Raw genomic sequence first — 23,994 nt, 5'->3', positions numbered from 1 at the left:
AGCTCCTAGAGGCACAGGTGCTCTAGGCATAAATGTCATATTCTGTTTTCTTGGTTTTGCCAAGCTGAACCGCAGAAGTTGGAAATTATTCTTGCATGAGAGATTTTAAGCAGGGTTTAAACTAGGGGGAAGAGGGTTGGAGAAGTAAGTTTGTCTTCCACCAGAACTAGTTTTTCACTTCTGTTTCTCCAAACTTCACCACCTTTCTTGTTCTCTTGTTAGAAGACTTCAAATGCACCTGGTTTCACACCATGCAGAGAAACAGCCCTGTTTTGGTATTGTGCTGCCATAGGGTGAGACCAATGCAGTGGAGGAGAGCGTGAAGCCTCCAGCGTGAGAAAGAAAGGAGCAGGCAGGGATCAAGCACCTGCTCTCCCCAACTCTGAGTGGATTCTATACTCCTGGCTCACTTGCAAGGACACCCCCACCACCCTTGCAGTTCCTTGTGCCCCGAGTAGTCTGCATGCGTACAACTGCAGTGCCCTTGGCAGCTTGCATTACTGTGTAATCCTCTGAGCCTCACAGTCTGAAAGGGGGGGGGAGAAAAAAATAAGGAAAAAAAAAAAAGTGGGGAAAAAAGGCTGTTCTTGCTTGTCATTTCCTTGACCCAGATAACAGGGAGCTGCTCATCCCCAAATACAGAGCAAGAAGCTATAGGCCACAAGTTCAGTGAGGACTGAGTATATCCAAGGCTTTACCACCCTTCAGCAACGAGCACCAGGATGCTGTGTACACACGGTTGAAGTAAAGCCAGTGGCCTGAGAAATAATGCCAGCAAAATCAGGGCTGGAGGTATGTAACTCCATCACATTTTGTAGCTCAGCACCCACCCAGGGGTGGCTTGGGCACAGCTCGTCCTGCTGGGAGGCAGGGAGGGAGAGAGGACATCCCAAATCCTTCCCAACAGGTTTTCCAGAGTCCTGTGGGCAGCATCTAAACTGGCTGTCTTGATGGCTGATGAACTTTTGCAAGCAGTGAAAGTTTTTTAAGGGCAAACCCCACGTGGGGCTGGCGACAAATTATTTTGGACTTTCCCTCAAGACCAAGTGCAAGGCCCTGGCAAGCACTCCCCTACCTGCACCGGGATGCCAGGCTGTGGAGTTGGAAGCCACAGCACTTCCCGAAGCACAGGCACACCCCGACCTGCCAGCGATGCAGGGGGCTCTGCCGGGCCTAGGCGGGGATATTTATCGTTTCTTTTTCCCACGCAGCTGCTTGGCTTCAGGAAACGTTAAGGGAGCCGGGTGTCTTTGGGATAACCCCCCTCCCTGCTTTTTTTGATGCTCCGAGCCAAGGCCATACCCAGGGAGGTGGAACAATTGACAGGGGGATCAAAGCTCACCTGGGGAACGGCAAAGCAAATAAACCATATCAGAGAGAGACCACCCAGCACAGGGAGGGCTGAGTTTTCATCCCGGAGCTTTTCCTCTTCCCACATCTCCTCCTCCTTCTCCCCGCTCGCAAATCAGCGAAGCGGTTAAGCCGCTCCGCAGCCAGCCCGGCCCTCCCCCGGCGCTCCTGCCCCGGTTTGGCCGCCCGCTCGCCCGCCGCCGCGGCAGCCAGCCGGTCCCCTCGGGTCCCGGGGGTTAGAGGGGGTGTGTGTGTGTGTGGGGGGGCGACAGCTCCGTCATGCGGGTCCCGCTGCCCGCCTTGCTGTGCGGCTCGGCCGGCCTGCTGCTGCTGCTGCTGCGATGGCGGCGCCGGCGGGGGCTGTGGAAGAAGGTGAGGCAGGCGCGGCAGCGGCAGGAGCGCAGCCTGGTGCAGATGCAGATGGCCGTGCAGCGCTTTCGGGAGCAGGTGGGTGCCATAAGCCGCGCTTCTCCCCTCCACCCCCCACCCCCCACGGGGTTTTTTTGGGGGGAGGAGGCTGCGGCGGGGGGCTGAGCCGCCTCCGCCCGCCCGGCGATGGCCATCGCCGGGCGGGCGGAGGCGGCTCAGCCCCCCGCCGCAGCCTCCCCCCCCCCGCCCCAGCCCGGGCGCAGCGGGCTGCCAGGCGCCATCCCGGCACCTCGTATGGAGCTACAGGCGTTTCGGTGTATTTTTTTTTTTCCTTTCTAAATCTGTACGCGCATGCACGCCCCCCTCTCCCGCGGCGGCGCAGCGCTGCGCTGGATGGGGCGGAAGCGCTTCCTGGGGGCGGCCGGTGCGGCGGGGGATAACGGGCGGCGCAGGCGCCAGCGCGCAAAGGCCGGCCCGGTTCTTCGGGCTTCCCGGTACCTTCCGCCGCCTCGGTCGAGGCGGGGGGATAGCGGGAGCCCCACGGCCCTGAAACCCGGCTGGCCCACGCCGTGCTCCTGCTAGCCCGTGGGGCTGCGCGGGCTGTGGCAGGCTGGGGTCCAGAGTCCAGCCTGGGGCAGGGGGAAGCTCGGAGCTTTTTTTTGGGTGTTTGTTTTTTTTTTGGTTTTGTTTTGTTTTGTTTTTTCCCTCAATAGTATTTATCAGGTGGTGAGGAAATCTTTGCTGGCCCCAAAATGCCACCCCTGCTCTCAGCCGAGGGGCTCCCTGGCTTGGGCGCTTCCCTGTTGGGTATCTGGGTGGTGCCACGAGAAGGGCACCGTGTCCCATTCCGTTCTGGAGCGATGTCCATGAATGTGCCCCCAATTCCCGTCGCGGTTCAGCAGAGAGCGGTCACCCAGTGGTTCCCCCAGGCCTGGCCAAGACCTCCCCTGGGAGAGGAAAAAGGTTTCTCTTAGATGTGGTGAGCCTGGTCTGGCGGGGATGGCGAGGCTGTGGGAAGCCCGGCTAGCTCACTGCTGCCGGGGAGCAGGATTGCGGTCCCGAGGCAAAAGCTGCACTTGGCAGATATTTTATTTTGGATGGGGTTACGGTGGGTGCCATGGGGAGCGGAGGAGCCCGCCAGCTGAGGCAGAGGTGTGCCATTGCCTGTTGGATCTTTCCCGCAGCACCCCTCCGTGAGCATGGTCTCCATCCTCTCTCTGCCTTTGCCGGAGCTCTCCAAGAAACTCCGGGATGGCTCCCTTCCTCCAGAGCACGTCTTCTATTCCTACGTGGGCAAGGTGAGGAGCAAGGGTGGTAGGGCAGCATCTCACCCGTGATGGGGCTGGTTGGTTTTTCGGGGGAGAAGCCCAAACGCTGGTTCAAACCTGGTTCATGTGCTGCTGGGATGTCACTGCCCGCTGGTTCGTGCTGGGCCCTTCCGTGCTTTTCTGTGAGCGAGGGGGGACCTGGGCATCTGGCTACCATGGCTCGCAGCTTGGTTTGGAGCAGCAAGCTCAGCACCTGGGGAGACCCATACATTCCTAGGGGGGCCTGTACCTTCCAAGGGGCGGGTATAGCTACAGGGAAGTTGCAGAGCATGGCTGTTGTCTTGCCTCTATCTCCAAATGGGTTGGTAAACCCCAAAGGCTTGGTGTCCGCTTTCATTCTCTACTTTTGCCACGATGCTCTGATCACCTCCTGGGTTCACACTTTGGGCTTACCATTTTATGCCACCCCAGATGCTCAATCAAGAGAATAGCCTTTGGTATTCTGCTGGGCTGAGTGCCTCCCTTCGTTACACACCAGCTGGTGCTGTGGTCCCCCGTGTCTGGACAATGTTTTGGAGTTTGGCATGAAAATACCTTTGAAAGGAGCAGAAAGGGCTGCCCTGATACCAACGACTCGGATGGGGAGGTGGAAGAGGGGGAAGAGGCAGATGTCCTTTGCAAAACAGAAGGCTGTTGTGCGGCGCGGCGGGCTGTGTCTCACCCACAGGCTTTGTCGGGTTTCCCCAAGGCCCTTCAAATCGCCACCGAAACCAACTGCATCACGGAGTATCTGCAGGAGAGTGAGACCCAGCTCCGGAAAGCGAAGCTGGCGGGGAAGCTGGGTTTGCTCTACGGGGTGCCTGTCAGCATCAAAGACTCCATCAACTGCCAGGTACCGCCGGCGCAATACCGCGTGTCTTCTGAGATCCCAGTGGTTTGAAGTTTGGTGACGGGGAGGTTTGACCTCAGCATCGGGCTTGACTTTGTCACAGCTGATGTGGGTTGGCCTGCCCTGGCAGGCGGTGGGGTTTGCTGCCTGTCTGCCATATAAGCCAGCAGAAAAGGCTGGTGAGATTTACTGCCAATACGCTGTGCGACATGTGCGTGGGGGGTGGGTTGTTGGAGGTGCATGCACCTGCTTACATACATACATATATATATATATATATATAAAAATAAAAGTATGGAGGCAGGGGGGAAGTGCAGTCCTCCATTTGGAAACCTTATTGTCCTGTGTTTCCAGGGTCATGATTCCACATTAGGATTTATAAAAAACCTCAATAAACCCATGGCAGAGGACAGCGTGTTGGTGCAGGTGCTCAGGAGACAGGGGGCAATTCCGTTTGTCAAAACCAATGTTCCCCAGTCCCTCATCAGGTAGGTGGGCACTTGTGTTTCTCTCAGGTCTAATTCTAATTTCCCCAGTTCTTTTAAAATAACAACACCTGGTCCCCATCCTTTATGTCTTTAACTTTGAACTTTAAAAAGTAAACACATTTACACTAAGGACAAAAATTAACTTTAGTTCCAAATGAAAAAAAGAGGAGAAAAGGAGACAAATCAGTGCCCTTCTGTACTGTGCTGGGTGGTTTTAAATCACCTGTTTGGTTTGGTGTTTTTTTTTCCAATTAACCCCTCAGAGGTGGTCCTGTTAACTGTAACAATACAAACACATATTCGTGGAAGGGGAAGCTAGTTAGCTAGTTAAGCTAACGACCTTAAATTATCCTGCCCCCAAACCTCCTGTTGTATCTGGCAACACCACTCTTGACGTCAGTGATGCAGGGTGAGGTCAGGTGTGCTCTGCCGGACAGCCACCCTGCTAGTGTCTCTGTGTCCTGCCAAGTGAACTCTGGCAAAGCTCCTCCATGGAGGACTGTTGCCCAAGCCGTACGAAATGCCTTCCTTAAGGTGACACGACAATGACTGACCAAGTTGTTCAAAAAGCCACTCAGAGAGGTTGCCCTAGAGATTATCGGATTTTGCACTGGTTCCTAGGAGAGTCCAATGTTCAGAGATTGCTGCAGTTGGCGTTTGGCCTGTTCCAAAGCAGGGGTATAGCAATGCTGCCTCACAGGAGGGGCCTGGATCAGCTCCAGGTGGCCTGCTTTTAGATGTCCAGTGTCACTTGGGACCACCCGAACAGGGAGGCTTTCCAGGAGGCTTGATGTATTTGTGCTGCCGGAGGATCTTACTGGGGCAGGCGTGATGACACTGAAATGAGCTGAAGAGAATCAGGTCCTGGGACTGCTGTGAAGAGGCTGGAGGTCTTCATGGGAGCTTTGGGAAGCTCCCTTAGACTAAATGATATCAATGTAACAACTAGCAAATTATCTAATTACCTTCTGAAGGTCTTTTTGTAGTGACTGGGGTCCACAGCAGCAGGTATCTACACTCCTCTCATTTGCAATCTCTCTTTTCAGCTATGACTGCAAGAACTTAATCTTTGGTCAGACATTCAACCCTCTACTCTACACCAGAAGCCCCGGAGGCTCCTCTGGTGGAGAAGGGGCACTTGTAGGAGGAGGTGGATCCATCTTGGGCTTTGGGACAGATGTAGGAGGGAGCCTGCGTTTCCCCGCTGCCTTCTGTGGGATCTGTGCACTCAAACCCACCGGGAACAGACTCAGGTACTGAGAGTAATGCAGTGATGTGTCTGGGTGAGACCCACCCACCATCCTACCGACCGCTGTGCTGGGATGCTCTTATTCCTTGGGCAAGGGGGAACTGGGAGGAACCGGGAGGGGCTCACTTCTCCCTGCTGCCTGGACATTTTCTGGGGCCTGTATGGAGGGAAGCATTGGTTCCCCCAGAATCGGAGACGGGGAAATCTCCCCATCTGCGTGCGAAGGGGGTGGTTGTTCCTGACTGACAGGGCATAAATCATTCTGGCCTAGGTTGGGTCTCTCTTGGGCTTCCCCTTGACCCTTCCTTCTGCCAGCCTCTGCATCTGCAAAGGGAGGCCAGTGTTTTCCTCATTACTTGCTACTGCTTAAAGCCTTTTCCTTCAACGAAAACTACTCAGCTGCTGTATTTTTGTTTGTCTCTTTTCTTTGCAGTAAAAAAGGAGTAATTCCTAGTGTCCTGGGGCAGAAGGCAGGTAGGAATTGATGGTTGTCCCCCAGGGAGGGCAGCAGGGCAGGGGTGAGAAGGACCCTCAGCTGGTCATGGTGGACCTTCTCCAATACATTGAGAGAGAGAGAGAAGCAGGTTCCCTTTCAGGGACTCTTTCAGAGAGCCACCCCCATACCATGAATCCTGAGAAAACAGAGTATGTAGAAGCCGAGAGGAGCAGGTTGTGTAACACAAACCTCGACACACCCTGTAACCCCCAGGTTGCTGTCTGCCACTGCTTCATGGGAGGTGGGATAAGCAGTCAAAGGATGTGTCTTATGTTGTCCTTGTTGTCATGGTCAACAAAGCTTTTTGTTTAATTTTATAAATCATGAAATGGAGACATCAGGGCACGTGCTGATGGATAACAATTCTGGGTCCATAACGATAGGCCTGTTGGTGGGAAGACACCTGTAGGTATCCCCAGCCCAGTTCTCAAAGGGGAACTGTTGCCAACACTAGACTAAGTCAAAATGTGTGCCAAGAGGCTCTGCTTTTGCAGGACGTGCCCTTGAAAGACCCCCTGCTTGAATGCTCTCTTCTGGTCTCTTCCAGTGGTCGCAGCCGTGGGGCCAATGGCAAAAGACGTGGAGAGCCTGGCGCTGTGCATGCGGGCGCTCCTGTGTGAGGACATGTTCAGCCTGGACAGCACGGTGCCCCCCCTTCCCTTCAACGAAGAGGTAAAGCACCTGAAAGGGGGCGAAGGTCTCTGAGAAGAGCTGGCATTGCTTGGGCTGAAAACACCAGCGGGTCATGGGAGCCCTCCAAAACCTGTGGGTGGGCGAGAGAAAGTGCTGCTTTCCAGGCTCGCCTGCGGCATGGGTGTACTGCTGGCTCCTGACACCACTGACATCCTTCCAGCTGGCGCTCTCCCTTGCTCCGCAGGTGTATTGCAGCACGCAGCCCCTCCACATAGGCTACTATGAAACGGATTTCTTCACCATGCCAAGCCCTGCCATGAGACGTGCAGTTCGGGAGATGAAGAAGCTGTTGGAGGATGCTGGCCACACGGTAGGATGTTGTGTGAACCCAGTGGTCATGCTGCATCTATTCTTCCTTCCTACTGTTTGGGGCCCGTGGGTGAACGTCCTGAAAATTTGGCAAGGAAAGGGAGCCTGGAATCCACTCAGCTTCTCTCAGCTTTGATGAAAGTAGATAGCAGCTTCTGAAAAAAGAGGAATTTTTCATCTTGCAACTTGATTTATCCTCTCAGCAGGACCTCAGTGCTCTTTAGGGGAACACAAAAGGGAACCCACCCATAACACGTGCTGGGGAGCAGACATGCTGCCGTATGACTTGTCTGTAGTTGGGTGTTTACTCCCAGCCCGGCTGAGATGCACGTTGTGCTGCGTGCTGTACAACCCAGGTCCTGAGGCAGTGCTCACAGTCCTGGTGGCGTGTGATTACTGTCAGCTCAGCGTGTTTCCTGAGCCCGATGGACCATCTCTCTTCAGTGCCTGTGATGAGCTCTTGTCCAAGTGTCTGTTTAGTCTATCCTCAAGCCAATTTAATCTCTTCTGCATCATATCCTCTGGCAAGCAGTTACACAGATCTACTGGAATCGAGGAGCTAAGGAGAAAATAGAAGGGCAGTTGCAGACAGCAGATCTTTCATAGCCAAGCCGTCTCCTATTGACCCAGACCCACTTCTAGGGTCTCAGGTTTCTGGGGGCTGTGCAGAGGTTGTCTCCTTTCTCTTCTCTGCCATTTAAGCAAGTCATCTTGTGAGATGTGGTCATGGCTGCACGCCTTCCCCTTACCTTGCACGAGGCTCGGGAGTGAAGTGAGGAGCGCAGACTCATGCTCTCTGTCACCCACTGCCAGTTTTGGGGGGACCTTTGTGCCTTGGGGCTGCTTGGACAGCAGGGAGGCCAAGCCCACGCTGTATCTTTTGACTTGTCAGTTATTCCTCAAAGGGAAAACTTTCCTTGGGGGAAGGATGGATGGGATGGGGAGGACGTGGTGGCCTCAGGTGCTTGGCCCTGTCCCGAGGGCTTGTCAGGAAATCCTCAGTCCAGCTTAGCTCGTTGCCAGCCCTCGATGGCTTCTCCCACGCAGCTTGCTTGTGCCACTGACTCCTCTTCTGTTGTCCTTCCAGCTGGTGCCCTTTGAACTCACGAATGTGGACCACATGGTCTTTGACTTCTGCATCAGGGGAATGTTTGCGGATGGGGGTGCATCCTTTCTCAAGAAATTGTAAGTGTAACCTGGAACGGTCTGGTGGGATCAGTGCCTTTCTGTTGAAAATCCCCCCTAGGGTGTGGCTAGCATCCAGGTACAGGCAGCAGATCTACTGGATGTAGATCGTGGCTGATAGACACTGGGATTTCCTGGGGAGCTTACCATCAAGCAAGTCAGCTGAACCTTGGGTCTCTGGGACTGTTACCAGCCTTGACAGATGAAAGGAAACTGGGTGCTGATATCTATAAATACTGTGAGAATCGGAAGAGCCCATTCTTCTTTTTGCAATTGAGTAAACCTCTTTTTGTCACCTAGAGATGCCGTTCAGAGGGCATCTCTAACATCAGAAAGCTGATCTACTGTGATTGCTTCCTAACACTGCTCAGCTAAACACACTTTTCTCTTTCAGCAAAGGGGAGCTGGAGAAAAGCAGCATGGGGCTGTTATTCTGGTTGGCGAAGTCACCAAACTGGCTAAAAACTGTCCTCTCCTGGATTGCCAAACCTTTCGTAAGGTCCATTTCTTTCTAGCATAGATGGAGTTAAGCAATAGGTGGTAAATTACTTCTTTCCCATTGCAGTAAGGCTTTATCATTGAGAAGTCTCTAGGCATTGCTTTACAGCTGTGCTTAGACTCATCTTCAAACTGGAGTGATGATGCTATTTCTGTTTATCCTCTTCCCACTTTGAGGAAAATCCTCTAGTCTTGCCAGAGCACTGAGTCAACAGTTTGTGTTTGTGACAGAGCTGTTTCAGAGGACAGGGCTAGGATTAATGTGAAATATTTTCTTTCTTTTACTTTCTCCTTCTCAGATGCCTCGATTTTCAAGTATCTTAAGAAGTATGAGAGCAAAGTGAGTAAATCTGAGCCTAAGCAAATGTGTGAAGATTTGGGTTTCTCTTTTGGAGAGCAGCAGTGTTTGCTACATTGGGGGCACTGCCCCAGCTGCATGCGTCTGAGAAAATACAGGGCAGAAAACACAAGGGTGGGAGCAAACTGAGAGCAGGTTATGTCAACACCATAACCCTGCAGGGTTTGGCCAGCTGTTCCAGTACTGGGGACAGGAGTGAGGGCAGGGGCTCACAGCCTCTGGCTTAGGAACTGGATGAAGCTTGTGGGAGTGAAATACGGTGTTGGCTTCAGCACTGATTAATGCATGCATCATGCCATGAGGTAGAGACCCCATCAGACAGGCAGAAGGTAAAGGCACAGGGAAGGAGGCTTGCTCTTCCTTGCTGCGATGTCAGCGTTGAGCAGTTAGTGGTGAGAAAGGACTCAAATCCCATAGCAGACAGGGTGTGTTTCGTGCTGTTCCTCCAAGGCAGGGTGTCTGTCCCCACATCAAAGGATCAGTCCACCTCACACAGCTTGGCCTTTGAGAAGCGATGTGCCTGGGCTTGCACCTTCTCAGCACAGCTGCAGTAACAGGGCTGGACACTTGTCAGGCCAAAGCAGTACTGCACCTGTAGTCTTCAGCCCTCCATCATGGGCAGAAGCAGAAATAAGACCCCCAGCCCTTCAGAGGAAAACCAGGACTTTGGCAAAGTCTTCCCTTGGCTGCAGGCCCAGGAGGAGCTAACTTGTGCTTTTTGATGCTCTGCCCTGCCCCTAAAGCTGCTCTTTGCAGCGCCTCGTGATGCCTTTCATCGGTTTTGTTTCCTTTTTCAGTACAGTGGATGAAGTATGGAGTCTTCAACATGAAATTGAGGTAAAGTATTGCAATTTGGAGTTAGATATTTTCTGTTTTATTTCTCTCTGGGAAGAGGCAGATTCAGTCCCCTCCAAGGTTGGGAGATGATCGAGTCACTGGTGATGTGAGGTAGCAATATACATCACCACTCAACAGATCTCACTTGGATGTACAAATTCGTAGCATGTTTAAAGGTTAGAATGACAGATAGAAACATTCATGATCCTGAATCAGACCTGAATTTTTTACTCCTACACTCAAAGATGTAGGCCATCAGCTGCAGCAGACCTGCCATTATTCCCATTCTGGTTTCCTCAAGACCCGTGCCCGTGCCCTGGCTTGCCATGTGCCCCTGCACTCAAATCTCAAATCTTTCCCCACCGCCAGCTTCAGCAGGGCAGAGGGTGCTTTGTGCACTGGGAGGGCTGTTGGCCGAGCAGCAAAGGGTCGCTGCGTTTTAGTGGGGTCAGGCTTGTTGTAGCCTGATGGCTGCTGGTGGTGAAGGCACCCAAGGAGAGCCTCAGCCAGCAGCCATGGGGCAGTGTGTCCACCCCACTGACCACCAGTGCGTTTCCCCGTCAGGAGTTCTGCCACCAGTTCATCGCCCAATGGAAAAAGCTGAACCTGGACGTCATGCTTTGTCCCATGCTGGGCCCGGCTCTCGGCATCGGCTACCCTGGGAAGCTCTCAGGTAGGACTGCCGAGAGGGGACCTTGGGCTCCCGGGTGCCGCTGCTGCAGCACCCCACCGGTAGCGGTGCAAAGCCTGCCGCCTCTTCCCCTCGCGTCCCCAAGGCACCGGCCAGCCGTGGGAAGAGCTCGGCTCTTGGGGCAGCTGCAGCCCCAGCTGGTGGGGTACACCCAGAACAACCCCCCCAGAGCATGTGGGAGCCAAGGGGCAGGTTTCCATCCTGGAGTCCCCAGTGCAGGCGCCCCATTAGCTGGAAGCTGGCGTATGCAGAGGGGGTGAAGGCTTTCCCTGCAGCGGGCTGGCACTGCAAGCTCCCCCTCTCCCCCAGTGGCAGTCAGCTACACCATGCTCTACAACATCTTGGACTTCCCCACCGGCGTGGTCCCAGTCACGTTAGTGACAGACGAGGATGAGGATGAGCTGAAGGGCTACCAGGGGTACTTTCGGGACTGGTGGGACCGGACCCTGGCAAAGGTGAGTGGTGCCAGGCTCCCCAGGGGCACAGGCATCCCCATCCCTTCGCCCAGACATCTCCCTGCCCACTCCCCTCTCTGTGCCACAGGCTTTTCACGGCAGCGTGGGGCTGCCGGTGGCTGTGCAGTGTGTGGCCTTGCCGTGGCAGGAGGAGCTGTGCCTCAGGTTCATGAAGGAGGTGGAGACCCTCGTCCTGAAGACAGACGGGCTCGTCTGACTCCCCGGGGCTCGCCTGGAGCAGGATGCCAGCTAACATCAACGCAGGTCATCCCTTGGGGTGACTCGCCCGCAGGACTCTTGTTCCCCTCCGTGAGGATGTGCTGGTGGCTGGGCTGGCTGCTGGCTTTGGGGCACAAGGGGAAAGCGAGGCGAGCTCTGCAGCGGTGGAGCACGTCCAGTCATTGCCCTAATACAGTATTTTTTGTTATCGGAAAGTCTGGTATTTGAAGTCAGTGTTTGTTGGGCGGGGGGTGGGGTGGTGGTTTTAATAACCCTTCCAACTTCCCTCAGGGAAGTGCAAGAACAGGGTCTTTCTGTTACACGTGGGGAAACTGAGGCACGGGGACTGGTTTTGTCTGAGGTGTTCAGGCTCCTGCTTGGAGTGCTTTAGGAAAAGGGATTTTCCCCTCTGTATTCAGCTCCCTGAGGATGAAATCTGGTGTTTTCCCTGCTGCAGACCAGCAATCCGAGGTCAAAGCTGAGCCTGGCTGCAGAGCCTGGCACACAGGGAGGGAGCTGGACTGCTTCCCACCACACAGGGCGGCTGGCACCCTGCATGCCATGGGCGGGGGAGTCCGGGGTGATCATTAACTCCCGTCTCCTTCACACACCCACTCCTGCTTTCCTCAGAGCAGATGTTCAAAGTTTTTCAGCTCATGGTATTGCATGTGTAAAGCAGCGTGCCAGGGTCGGATAGCCAGCTGGGCAGCCTGCCCTGCATGCCCCCCCCCCCCCCCCGTGTGTGGCAGAGGGGGCTGTGCCAGGTTTTCCCGCTGCTGGCAGCGCTGACACCAGGATTGGCAGCACCGGCTGCTGCGGGCAGCTTTCAGAAAGCACTCCAGAAAGGGATGCCACAATGCAAAAGCATTTTCCCAATGCGGCAATGTTGCAAGCAGATTGTAACAAAGCTCTGGCAGGATTTATGTTTGGTTTTTTAACGTAAAGAGTCGTGCAAAAGCTGGGGGCCTCTTTCAAGGGCTGGGCGGAGAGGTTTATCCCAGCCTAGGAGAAAGCAGCTCCCAGGACCCTGGTTCTCGTATCAGCAGGCTTTGAAAAAAGGAAGGGAGCTCCAAGCATCCCAGGACTGAATGCTATGTAAAGGCAAGCCGCAGAAGAGCTTGGGTGGGGTTTTTTCAGCAGCTGCTGGTGCTCCCTGCCCACACAGAAAATGCTGGTCAGGGTTGATATATTTGCATTTTAAAATTCAACCCTGGAGGAGCTTGTCTGGCAGAGGCGACACCACCTATGCCAAGCTCCTGGAGAGCCAAGCACTGCCTCGCTCTGTTAAACTGCCACCGCCCCAACACGGAGAGCAGGGTGCAGGAGCCCCAACCAAAGGAGACATCAGTGGACCTGAACCAGTAAAAATGCCTCATGGGAAGCCCTGAGCAAAGACCTCCAGTGAGCTGGGCCCGCTGCCGTGGGACAGTGCACTGGGCAGGGCCAAAGCTGCTGTGTGGCTTTAGGGAGTTGAGGTTGCCACAAAGGGCTAGCTGCAGGCTGCTCCCAGCCCGGCCTGGACAGGGGGAGGTTGGTGTGAATGGCAGCACTGAAACTTAAAGCTGGGACGGGGTGATGAAGACCACATCCCCATGGTCAGCAGGGAGAGCTTGGTGACATCCACATTGAGTTGTTTGGCTCTTCTTGCTCTCTGTCCTGGTCGAACAGAGAGGATCCTCCTCACCTTTCCAGTCAGCAACCAATTTCTCTACCAGGTCTTGCTGCCCCGAGCTATCCTCCCTGCTGCTACAGGAATAATCCCATGGGGCGTGACACACAAGGTAACACGACAGCAGCACGATCGCTGGCTTTCGGTCCCCAAACAAGATCTCTCTGCCGGAGAGCAATGATTACCCTGGATGTAGCCTCCCTATAAACTCTGCTATTCTACTGCCTGGAGCAGAGCCAGCATCTCTCCAGATATAGCAATGTTGCCTTGCATCTTGGCAGTGAATTTTCAGAAGCATTCCCTGTTACTTCCCCATGGGCTTGCAGACCCTCAAGGTTTGAAAGATGCTTAATTTTTTCAGCCCCTCCTTTCCACACTAAGCCACAGGACAGTCCCATGGGTGGGGAGCACCCATGGCAAGGGGCAGCTCCTGGGGCTGGTGAGATGATGTGGTCCACCTCTTTGCATTGTGCTGGCTGGAGGACGGCTTAGACACTGGAGAGCAGGTAGAGCTCAGCCCATCAAAGGGGATTTCCCAAAAGTGCTGACCCTCTGATCTGGGTTGCCAAAAGGCTTTTCAAAGGGGCTTGGCTTGAAAATGACACAAAGCAGTCATACTCCTTGAAGGCATCTTCATATAGCTCCTTCCATGCTGCCATCCTAAAGTCACTGTGTCCTGCTTGCACCTTCATCCTCTTCTGGTGGTTGAGAGGGTTCAGCATCTGGCTGAAGATGAGGTTGCTGCAGTCGTAGCTGGGGAGAAGATCAGCAGGTGAGTGAGGTACTTCTGTCTCCTTGGGAAAGGAGGGAGCTCCGATCACAGGAGACTCCATCCTGGGCATCGGGTCGGATGTAGCTGGCAGCACCCGCCTGCTGTTCAGCTTCTGTGGGTTGTGCGGCCTCAAACCCACAGGCAACAGGATCAGGTACATCTCAGCATCTGTTGTCTTCTTCCACCCACCGTGGAGACTGCAAAGTGTCCCCCACAGTGCATCAAACTTTGCAACAGTGTCCATGGTTTCCTCCAGGTTTAAGCTAGCACCCTAACCTGCCTGTTCCCTTGTGGAAGGGCTCTGTTAACATCATGTGATGACCTCCATCTGTTAAAACAGCAAAGATTTATTCAGGTTTTAATAGCCCTGGCCGGGAAGCTGAAAGGAAATATACAGGGTCATCTCCTTTTCAGGTGTTTTCCAGTCCTTTCTTTGCTTGTAAGAGTTTTCTGTTTCTCTGAGTTGGTTTGTGCACAGATGAGGAATTAGATGCACCAGTGGAAGGAGATAAAAACTGTCTGTAGCACCTAGCAGCTTACAGACCATGGAAGTCTTCCTAGCCTGGAAAGTGTCAAGTCTTCACAGGACCTTTTGCCCTCCTAAATGCTGACTGTGGGCAAATAGGACATCTGCAACTCCGCATGGTGCCTTACAGCAAGAGCTGCTGCTAATCTGCTTCTCCCATTAAGCTCCTAGCAATCTGGGTGTGGTTCCTCCCATCACAGGAATGAAATCAAGTAAACCCATCCAGATGATGTGTTACTGCTGTCAAACTTTCCTGCTTACATCTCCTACTGCTGAAATGACAGCAAACGTGCTTTATTTTGCAAATTGCGAAACCGGCAATCTGTTACACCAGGGCTTGCCTTGTGCTATTACCTTTTTGCACCGTTTATTCTGTTCTGGATGGTGGTAAGTGTTAGCTGAAGCCGAGCAGAACCGAAGCAATACCCGTTCAGGCAATGCAATGCATAGCAGTGAGAAATCTGAGATGTGCCTCCCCAAAGCCTGGGATGTTTTGCTGAAGATGTTTCCAGGAGACTCTGTTGGCTTCAGCTGCTGCCAGGCAGTGTTGCTGTTGGCAGGAACGCTGCAGTCCTTGCTTCTCGTGCGTGGCCTTGTGCCTGCAGAAGCCTAGCCCAGAAGGTCAGCCTTGGTCAGTTGCCTCTGCTCTGAGACCCGCTGATTGTCCCTGCTGGGATCCTTGCTTACTTCTTGCACCTTACACTCATTCCTCAATGCCTCTTCTCCGGCACAACTGAAACTCTTCCATGCTGAGTCCCTACCAGTAACAACGAGAAAGCACCAGCCCATCTGCCGGCAGCAACAGGACCTTTGTGCTTACAGAGACGGGGACGCTGGGGCTGATGGCAAGAGATGTGGACAGCCTGGCCCTCTGCATGAAGGCACTGCTCTGCAAGGCATGCCAGCTGGACCCCCCTCCCATCCCCTTTGACGAAGAGGTAAGGCTCAGAGGCAATCCCGTGTCTCCATTTGCCCCACAACAAACTGAGATCTTGGCAGATCCACACCTTTAATTAGGGAGCCTGATTTAACAGCCACTGACCTAAGAAATCATCGCCTTTTGCCATTAGCTCTCTGCTTCTGCAATCTGATCGTGTCTTTCGGGCTCAGGTCCTAGGATCTCTCAGTTGACCCTGACACCCAGAAAATACAGACCAGTCAGTTACCCTGGAGGAACAGGGCCCTGAACTCTGTCTGTAGCCACCCCAGGCATGTGGCCTGTACCAGTGCTGTCACACCTGCTATCGTAAAGTTGGTACATGTTCACATGTCAGGAGGTGGTGTCAGAAACACCAAACCAAGGGCCACTGCGGCAGACCTGTGTCCTGGGCAGCACTGCTTTCCACCAGGCCCATTGCTCCCACCGTTCCTCCAACCCAGGAGACCTCAGTTGCTGCTTCCCTGAGCCCTGGGAACGGTCCAATCTTGTACGTCTCACACGATGGCTTCTCACAGGTTTACACCACTTCAAAGCACTGTGTAATATGAAGGAAACAGCTACTTCCAGTCCTTGTCCAGCATGAAACAGGCCATCCAGCAAGCAAGCAAGCTCCTCCAGGATGCAGGGCATATGGTGGGGTTTCATGCCCACGGTTGCCTGGAGCTGTTATCCTGCCTCTTACAAAGTCTGGACAAGTCACTTCCCATCTCGACTTTTGCTGCCCATAAAACAGGGACCATCCCTCCCTGCTGCAAGGATCATGAAGAGCAAGGCAAATGTGATAGCTTGTTTCCCAAACCAAGGTGATCTTGCTTACATTTCTGGCCCAGCAGGCAGGAGAATGACCTTCAGTTATTTCTGAGTCACCCCTTTTCTAAAGCACTGGTTTCTGTCATGTTTGGTTCTCCCATAAATGTCAAACTCCTAACAGTTTCCACACAGCTGTTCAATGCAGTTTACAGATTTCTTGGTGAGTAAGAGAGAAGGGGGTTGGAGCCCCCAAGGACCTCTTCTAGCCTAGATTATTCTGTGGTTCCACCAATGGGGATTTCTATGTGGGAGCTGTTCCAGTGATGCAAATGAGTTAAAAATACTTGGTGATTTGAAACCTCTAAACATTCTTCTTTAATATGTGGAGGAGTAGAGCCTGTACCAGGCCACAATATGTGTTAATGCTTTGGAGACGGGAAAGAACAGCGGGCAGATGGTGCTAGCCCAGGTCCCTTTGAAAATGAGGTCTGTTGTCCTCCAGCAGCAAGACCCGAGCTTCCCACCACTTCCCACTGACCTCACTAGTGAGGCAGGGTGAGGTTCCCAGAGGGCTCTGTGAGTCATCTGTCCTTGCTGCCTCTTGAACAGGGATGGGTTTCTTGCAGCTTGTTCCCTTCGCACCACCCAAGATCAACTACATGGTAGATGAGCTGCTCACCAGAGGGGTTTTCTCGGGTGGTGCTGCTCACCTGGTGGACTGCTTGTGAGTAAACCCCCCATTTCAGCGTGGGCCATGGGACTTGGCACCGCCAAGGGGCTGTGCAGCACATGCTGAGCCAGATTAATATGTGCTGCCTCAGCACCACCTGGGCTTAGCACAGTGTTACCCTGGGCTATGCAGCTAGAGGTTACTTTAAGAGCTCAAGGATCCACATTGTGGCAGGGCCAGCATGTCTCCATGATCAGCGCAGAAAGACACGGGCTACTTTCCCCATCAGGTAGATTCTGGTACCCAGAACGTCATGGGCCAAGTTAATGCAGAGGTCTCTGCGTGCCGGTGCAGTGTGGTGTGAAGTATCTGCCCTTCCAGGAGAGACAGAGACACACCAAATCGGGAGCAAGTGAATTTAGAAGACTGCCATGATCTTTGTCTAGGTGCCAGAGTGCCTAGGCATGGTGGCATGCTTTTAATGTAAGCTTTTTTGATGTACCTGTAAGCGTGTGTGAACCCAGGGGAGTCAGCTGGGTGATACTACAGCTTGTTCCCAGAAGGGTCACAGGGTTTCCATGACAATGGGTTGTCTGTGCATTTTGTTAATTGTTTTCTGTTGCCACAGTCCCAAAGCTGATTAATTCTGTCGCCTTTCCAGGTCTGCCAAAGACCTCTGGGATCAGCATGGAGCAGTGGTGGTAATGTGATCTTTTTCTTATTCTCTTTTTTTTTTTTTTTTCTTTACTAGATGTAGTGAGAGATCCCTAAAGTTTCTAAGCAATTGCTTTGAGCTCTGTGACGGATTCAGGATTGGAAATGGATCATCTGGAAATAAAGCAGCTAGGCTTTTCTTTCAAAGTCATGCTTTGCAAGAAGTGGTAAGAGGCCAAGGTAGTAGATGTTCACATAGAGGTTTTTAGTTAGGGAGGGTGGGGAAGAAAGATTATCCTTTGCCCTGCGTTTTCTAAGCAGAAAGAGCATAACAACAGCCACTAAAGGTGAGGCTTCATTTTTTTCTTCTTTCTGTGTCTTGGTGAAAATCCTTAATTTCAAACATTAAATGCTATTGTCATGAGTGAAGATCTTGCTTGAACTATAAAGCAGAGGCCTTAGGAGTCAAAAATTGTGGTTGTGAACTCTTTGGATTAGGTGGATTTCATATAAACTCATCTGGGGTCAGCAACATAGGAGAGGAAGCATTCTCCTGGACAGCAAAGTCCAGTGTTGCCCGCAAACTGGTCAGTTCCTCTTTAAAACCAGCTGAGTTTTATGTTTGCATTTGTTTTTATTGGCCAGCTCCTCTTTTCCCTGGCTCTGATGGTTGGAAACCTTCATATTTCCCATGCTGTTTATTCACGTCCAGGTTATCCTCATTTTATTCCTGTCCTTGAGCTTAAATAGCACCTCTCCTCTCGGGTATTTTTCACTGCCTCCCTCGTCCTTGATCTATTTATAGAGAGCAATTGTATCCCCTTTCAGCTGGTGTTTTGCAAGGCTGAAGAACCGGAGCTGTGCTGGTGCCCTGGTGTTCCCTGGGACACCCTTGCATCCCTCCCGCAGAGGAAACGTGCCGCCAGCCTGCACCATCGGTGCCGCTCCCTTGATGGATGTGCACTCTCACTTGCAGCAGGTCTGACAGATTATAGGGCAAAGAAAAAAAACTCCTGCAAAAATGCATGGCCACTGGGCTGACAGGGGTGTTTGGAAGGAAATGGGTTTGGGTTTTTTTTAGATAAAAACAGATTCCTCTCTCCCCCCAGAAAAAAAAAACAAAACCCAACAAAGAACAAACAAAAAAAACCAGCCCAAAAGAGAACTGTTAAAAAGGCTTGTTTGCCTCAGAGAAATTTTGAATTGTTTTTCTTCAGTGAAGCCATATTCACATTTTTTCATCCACTGCAAACAAGAGCTGATTCAAAACTTTTGGCTAGCTATCAGCTTTTCTTTCAGACAAAAAAAAAAATAATCAGGTTAGATACACTGACTGTATTTCCTGGAAACCCATCTTGTTTGCTGAACTTTCAGCAGGAAAGATCTCTGACTGCAGATGGAAATTGAGGTCAGACTGAAAAATAGCCTCGTAGCCGGGGCTTTTGTGAGAGATGTGGAAGATCCTTTTAGACAGAACTTGGAGTTGTGCAGAAAAGGGGCAGGTCCACAGACAAACGTGTCCCTGTAACCAGAATATGGCTGCAGAGGCCACCATACTGTGGCCCATCCACGTCTGTTTACTAAGACAAAGTGGAACAGCTCTCTGAGGATGGATTCATTCATCGCGTGATGCTCAGCAAAGCTGTGGTAAACCAGATGACAAATCTAGATCTCAGATCTACAGCACAAGCCTGAAGCTGTGCCTCCTGCGTGCTGGGGGGAAGCCCTCCCGCTTGCCTAGCTGTCCTCTGCTGCTCCTCTGTCTTACCTGTATCCTCATGCAAAATGAAAGAAGGTTTTGTGAAAATATTTTGAATTCATGTCTCCTGCATTCTTCAGGTTCCAAAACACTTAGGAAATTTGACTTTTTAGGCAGCTACACAGAATTTTTCAAACAAGTGTCGATCGATTCAGTAAAATTCAAAGACAAAACTGTTCACAGGAAGGACTGGGTTATTACTTGAAGAAATCAGCTCTGAAGTGCCCACCTAGCATTAATGTCTAGGTCATTAGCACTTGGTATTCTGAGAGGAGACTAAGGGTGGAAGAACAAAATCCATTGGCTCTTTCAAAGCACAGCTCAGATTATATTTTATTTTCCAGTTGTAGCCAGGGAAGTTTCTTTCCTCCTTTTCCCATGCTGTAGACATTATCTGTCACTGCTGTCCAACAGACGTTTGTCATCTCCTCTGTGTTTCCTTCTAGGTTTACCACACCGAATTCATTGCTAAATGGAGGAAGCTAAGGCTGGATGTGATCCTTTGTCCCGTGCTGGGGCCAGCCTTTAACCACACTGTGCTGGGAAGCTATTTGGTAATCTTCACCGAGGTCTGGATGCATCCATGGTGATGTCTGTGGGCAGAGCCAGAGCAAGATATTTTGGTTTCTTGAACATTCCCCAAACCATGTGCAGTACTTGGCCTTCCGTCTGGGGAAGAAAGCAGAGGAGAGGTCTGTGGGTGTGTCTTCTCATGCCCCCACCTCATCTGAGCTGCAGGTGTTTGGCTTATTATGGGGCAGCAATTAGTGGAACGTCTGTCCCAGTCATTCATGGGTGAGTTTCGCCTGCATCGTCTGTCCTGTCAAAAGCCCATGAACTACTCTTGAGAGTGGCTGTGAAGATAGTTGTCAGAGGGGTGATAGACCTTAGTAGAAGGCCAGGCTCTTCTGAATGTGGCCATCTTACATTTCCCAAGACTGCAAATAGCAGAAAGGCCCGTTGCCTGTGATTTGCAGAAAAAGGCAATTTTTTATAGCTTCCAGCAAACAGTAAGGGTCCTCCATCCCTCTAGCAATGGCCCTTTGGGATCCAAAATCCCCAAGATGGTGTTACAGAACTAGACATCTGGATTAGCTTGAAGAGATAGCTAGGATTTTTCCTGGGGTATGGGAAACGTAGATGGAGATTCTGAATCCCATCAGATACTCCTATCTGTCTCTCCTAAAGCAGATCTAACCTCCACCTGACTGAAAGGTGAAGGCACGGGTCTCTCTCTGGTCTTAGCAGTCATGTGGCTCTCAAACTTCTCCATCAAAAGTCACTTTGAAAGCAGCATGTTATCATGGTCTCTTCTGGTCCAGCAGCTCCAGTCTACAATTCCTACAACCCAGATCATCATCTGAAAGTCACTGCTGGCCCAGCACATCAGATTTTCCTGTTTTGCATGTTCTGTGTGATCTTTTTCAGCTGAGACCTCCTGTACCACTTACACAATGTCTTAGACTTCCCTGCTGGTGTGGTGCCTGTCAGCATGGTCACAAGAGCTGACAGAGAAGAACTGAAGCACTGAGGGCACTAGGGAGAACCTTGGGACAAGAGGCTGAAAGAGGTCAGCGGCAAAAGAGCTTAATTAAGCCTCAGCAGAAGAAGACTGGCACCTTGTCCCGAGGCTTGTCTGCATCTCCTGATGAGAGTGGGAGCTTGTTCAGTAACGCAGTTTGCATACACCATTTTGCTACCCTGCATGTGGTGCAGCTAGGCTGGTGTCCACCAGCCTGACAACTGTCCCCTTGCGTGTCTTCCTTTGTCTTCTGTTCCTATAATGGCAGAAGACAGCATTCTCTCTTGTGCCTCCCCCGGTGCTCTGATTCAGCACCATTCTTAATTTTTGCAGGCTGTGGAAGGAGCCGTGAGGCTGCTGGTGGCTGTCCAACACGTGGCTCTGCCATGGCAGGAGGAGCTGTGCCTTTGCTTTGTGAAGGAGGTGGAGACACTTGCCCACAGCATGAAGAGAAATGTGTGATTTCTGGGAACCTGCCTTCGCTTTGATGACTTTTAAGTCCCTGAAGCACAAAGCAAAGTAGGTGGCAACCTGCAGACTCTGGACCGCCATTTCAATAAACTGGCAATAAATGCTGTTTAAAAACAGTCAGCAAAAATCTAATCCCTGTCCCAACTGTGCTTTGTTAGAGCTAAACTGAGTCAAAAAAAACCCAAAAAAGAAAGGAATGAGAGTTAACTAATGCTGGACCAAAGGAGTCCAATAACTATAGGTCAATGATATGTGTTGCATGACATGAGACCGAAGAGCTGTTTACCCCGGTATTTACCCCGGTATTTTACTTCCAGCAGTGGGCAGGAGCAGGTGTTTGTGGGAGAGTGTAAGCCGGTAAGTACAAGACTCCCTCTCTGGCTGTGCCATCGGTCTTAGTCGCTGCCAGGAAAGATCTTTTTTGTGAGCTTCTTGGGCCCCTTCCTGAGCTCGCTCACTCTCCGGATCTCCTCACCATCCAGTGGCGGTGGGCTCTGCAGTTTAATGGTGCAGTGAGTAGTGGAAAGCTTAATTTTCTTTCAGCATAAGTGGTGAGGAATGGTAACCGGTTTGTCTTCACTCCTGTTCCTCATCGTTTCTTCCAGTTAAGCAACGGGAAAAGAAGGCTGGGGGGTTTTTTATTGCCTATAAGCACTTGCGGGGAAAACTGAATTTAAGCATTTCTGTGGTTACATGTAGATGCACTGTTCGCGCTGTTTAGTTCCCACCTCACCGTGACCACTGTGTGCTGTTTTGTGACCCATCCTTCACTCTCAAGGGCAGAAGAAGATGCTGGAAAGGAAGGTGGGAGTGATGGAGGAGACTAAAATGCTTTGAATAAGCAAGCATGCCTTGGAACAAGGCACAGTGTTAGCGAAGATCCATGCCTTCTCCAAGCCTGCACATCTCTCCGGGCACTGGGGCTGGAGGCAGCATTTCTGCAACAGGAGGAGAGGGCTCTTGTGATTTATCTGTCTCCCTGGGGCTGCGCAGGGATGCTGTGGTCATCCAGCCACCTCGCGTGGTCACAAGCAGGTCTGAGACACACGGCGGGTCCTGGCTGCTCAGCCTGGCTCCCCATCCTCGGTTCGGCACTGAGCAGGGAGGGGGTTCACGGCACAGCCCTGTTCCTAGAGGATGCCCTGGCTCTGCAGGAGTGCTGCTGGGCAGCACCAGCACCGGGCTTCTCCCTGATGGGGGTCTGCCAAGTGAGCATGGCTATCTCAGGCCAGGAGCAAAGGATTTGTAGCCAACCTCCCACAGGGAAGATTGGAGCTCGCTATTAAAACAGGTAACCTGCCCAGGCAGTATTCCTGTCTAGATCTGGGCACACGCAGACCTTGTTTTGCAAGGAAAGGACAGTGACATTTGCTCATGTACCCCCTTATATCTTTGCAAGGCTGAATGAAGTGAGAGAGTCCCATTTCTAAAAGGAATTTCCCCATACATGTTTGTGCTCTACATTCCAGCTGTTCTTTGTGGGTTGCTCTGGAACGGATTTACTGCTCCTCCCGCCTCCAGCCAGTCATTAGGTCTCAGGATCCTGCAGCATTACCTCCTGCACCCAGCACCCAAAGGGAAGTTCTCACCATGATCCAGCAGATACCGAAGCGGCGTGCGTGGGTGCTCTCAGCCCTGGCCTGCAGCTCAGCCAAAGCTCTCCTGGCACTGGAGTGGATGAGGTGGAGACACGTCCAGAAGGTGGACGAGGCGTGGGGGAAACAAGATACAGGTTTGGACCAGATGTAGGAGTCTGTTCAGGAATTTAAAGAGCAAGTGCCTCGGCTTGGCAGAGAGCAAAGCACCTTCCTGAGTAAAACTCAGGGTCCTTCTCGAGACAGATTGTCCATGATGTGAGTTGGCATTGCTGCATGAATGTGGGGGAAAAGTGGGGAGGGTGATGCTGAGAGACTCAAGGAGGGAAAGGCCTTTAGTAGGGCATAACTTCAGGTTTGCAGAAGACTTCTTCCTCCAGACCTCCTCCGGGCTGGAGAGAGGACGTCGGCTCCTTCCCAAACCCACTAGCCCAGTGCTACTGGGTTTCAGACCCTTCCGTGGCTCCTTGACCGTAAGCTGTTGGCTCAGGCTCTTCAGCCCTTGCAGACCAGCACTGTATGTTTGCAGAGCGCTTGTGCAGCCACCTGGCACCGGCCAAAGTCCCAGGCTTTGGTCTATCTGGGAGAATTAGGTAGCAATGCTGCTTGGGCCAGAAGGGCTTTGTTTCTACTAGTTTCTCTCACTTCCAGCACCGTATCCTGGCTGCAGTCTTTGCTTTGATCATTTTTCCTCATTCCTCCTGATTTTAATAAGAATTTAAATCTCCTCTCCTCAACCCCCATTTCATTCTGTGGCCAGATAAATAAGTGAGCAAGGTTGAGAGGTGGAGTCATCAGACAATCCAGCTTTTGTGTTTGGTTTTACTTTATTTTGCAGGGTTGGTTTGGGGTTTTTTTTCAGTTTGCAGTTTAGACTTTGTATAGCCACAGCATCAGGAGCAAATAAAACTCTCGAGAAGAACTGATATCAGCAGAACATGAGCTGTTAGGACCGGTCAGTTGGCCTTTTACAGATCCAAAGCAAACAGAGCTCCCTGATGTAACAGAAAGTGGCAGGGGGCATTAGAGACACGGACATCCCCAGGATCCCAGGCACTCATCTCAAGCATGTTTCAAGGGAGGAGGTAGTTGAAGTAGCTAAAAGCAAGTGTTTAAAAAAATAGGTGAAATGAAACACCTTGACATAGCAAGGCTCACCCCGGGAAGCACAAAAATGCAAGAATTAGGGTTGGTACATCTTTCACTCTGAAACAGCTGTTAGCTGTGAAAAGTGTCATCCCTCCAAGCATGGTCTCAATATTTTCTTTTTTTTTTTCCTTTTCTTCCCCCCCCCCCTCCATTACAGTTCTCC

The 23,994-nt window shown here is 51.9% G+C and overlaps 1 protein-coding gene and 1 long non-coding RNA gene across 3 annotated transcripts; both read left to right on the top strand.

Moving 5' to 3' along the window:
• The first annotated feature begins 1,591 nt into the window (after positions 1-1,591).
• LOC102052537 (fatty-acid amide hydrolase 1-like) lies at positions 1,592-11,569 on the top strand. The gene is made up of 15 exons (XM_055724835.1): positions 1,592-1,797; positions 2,904-3,017; positions 3,736-3,879; positions 4,231-4,364; positions 5,411-5,617; positions 6,047-6,087; positions 6,657-6,781; positions 6,987-7,112; positions 8,199-8,296; positions 8,691-8,790; positions 9,094-9,134; positions 9,950-9,989; positions 10,554-10,662; positions 10,990-11,135; positions 11,224-11,569. The coding sequence occupies exons 1-15, from the start codon at positions 1,630-1,632 to the stop codon at positions 11,350-11,352; spliced, it is 1,722 nt and encodes a 573-aa protein (XP_055580810.1). The 5' UTR covers positions 1,592-1,629; the 3' UTR covers positions 11,353-11,569.
• A 4,048-nt stretch (positions 11,570-15,617) lies between these two features.
• LOC129737185 (uncharacterized) lies at positions 15,618-23,924 on the top strand. 2 transcript variants are annotated; one of them, XR_008734756.1, is made up of 6 exons: positions 15,618-18,314; positions 19,541-19,889; positions 20,523-20,664; positions 20,950-21,135; positions 21,405-21,444; positions 22,557-23,924. It is a non-coding gene; the product is annotated as an uncharacterized LOC129737185 (long non-coding RNA). The 2 variants fall into 2 exon arrangements; XR_008734755.1 differs by having other exon boundaries at positions 21,405-23,924.
• Positions 23,925-23,994: the final 70 nt, after the last annotated feature.

This window comes from Falco cherrug, chromosome 12 (genome assembly GCF_023634085.1).
Source record: "Falco cherrug isolate bFalChe1 chromosome 12, bFalChe1.pri, whole genome shotgun sequence".
Classification (NCBI taxonomy): domain Eukaryota; kingdom Metazoa; phylum Chordata; class Aves; order Falconiformes; family Falconidae; genus Falco; species Falco cherrug.
Note: the sequence above shows the minus strand (reverse complement) of the source record. Positions and strands in the feature narration are given on the sequence as shown.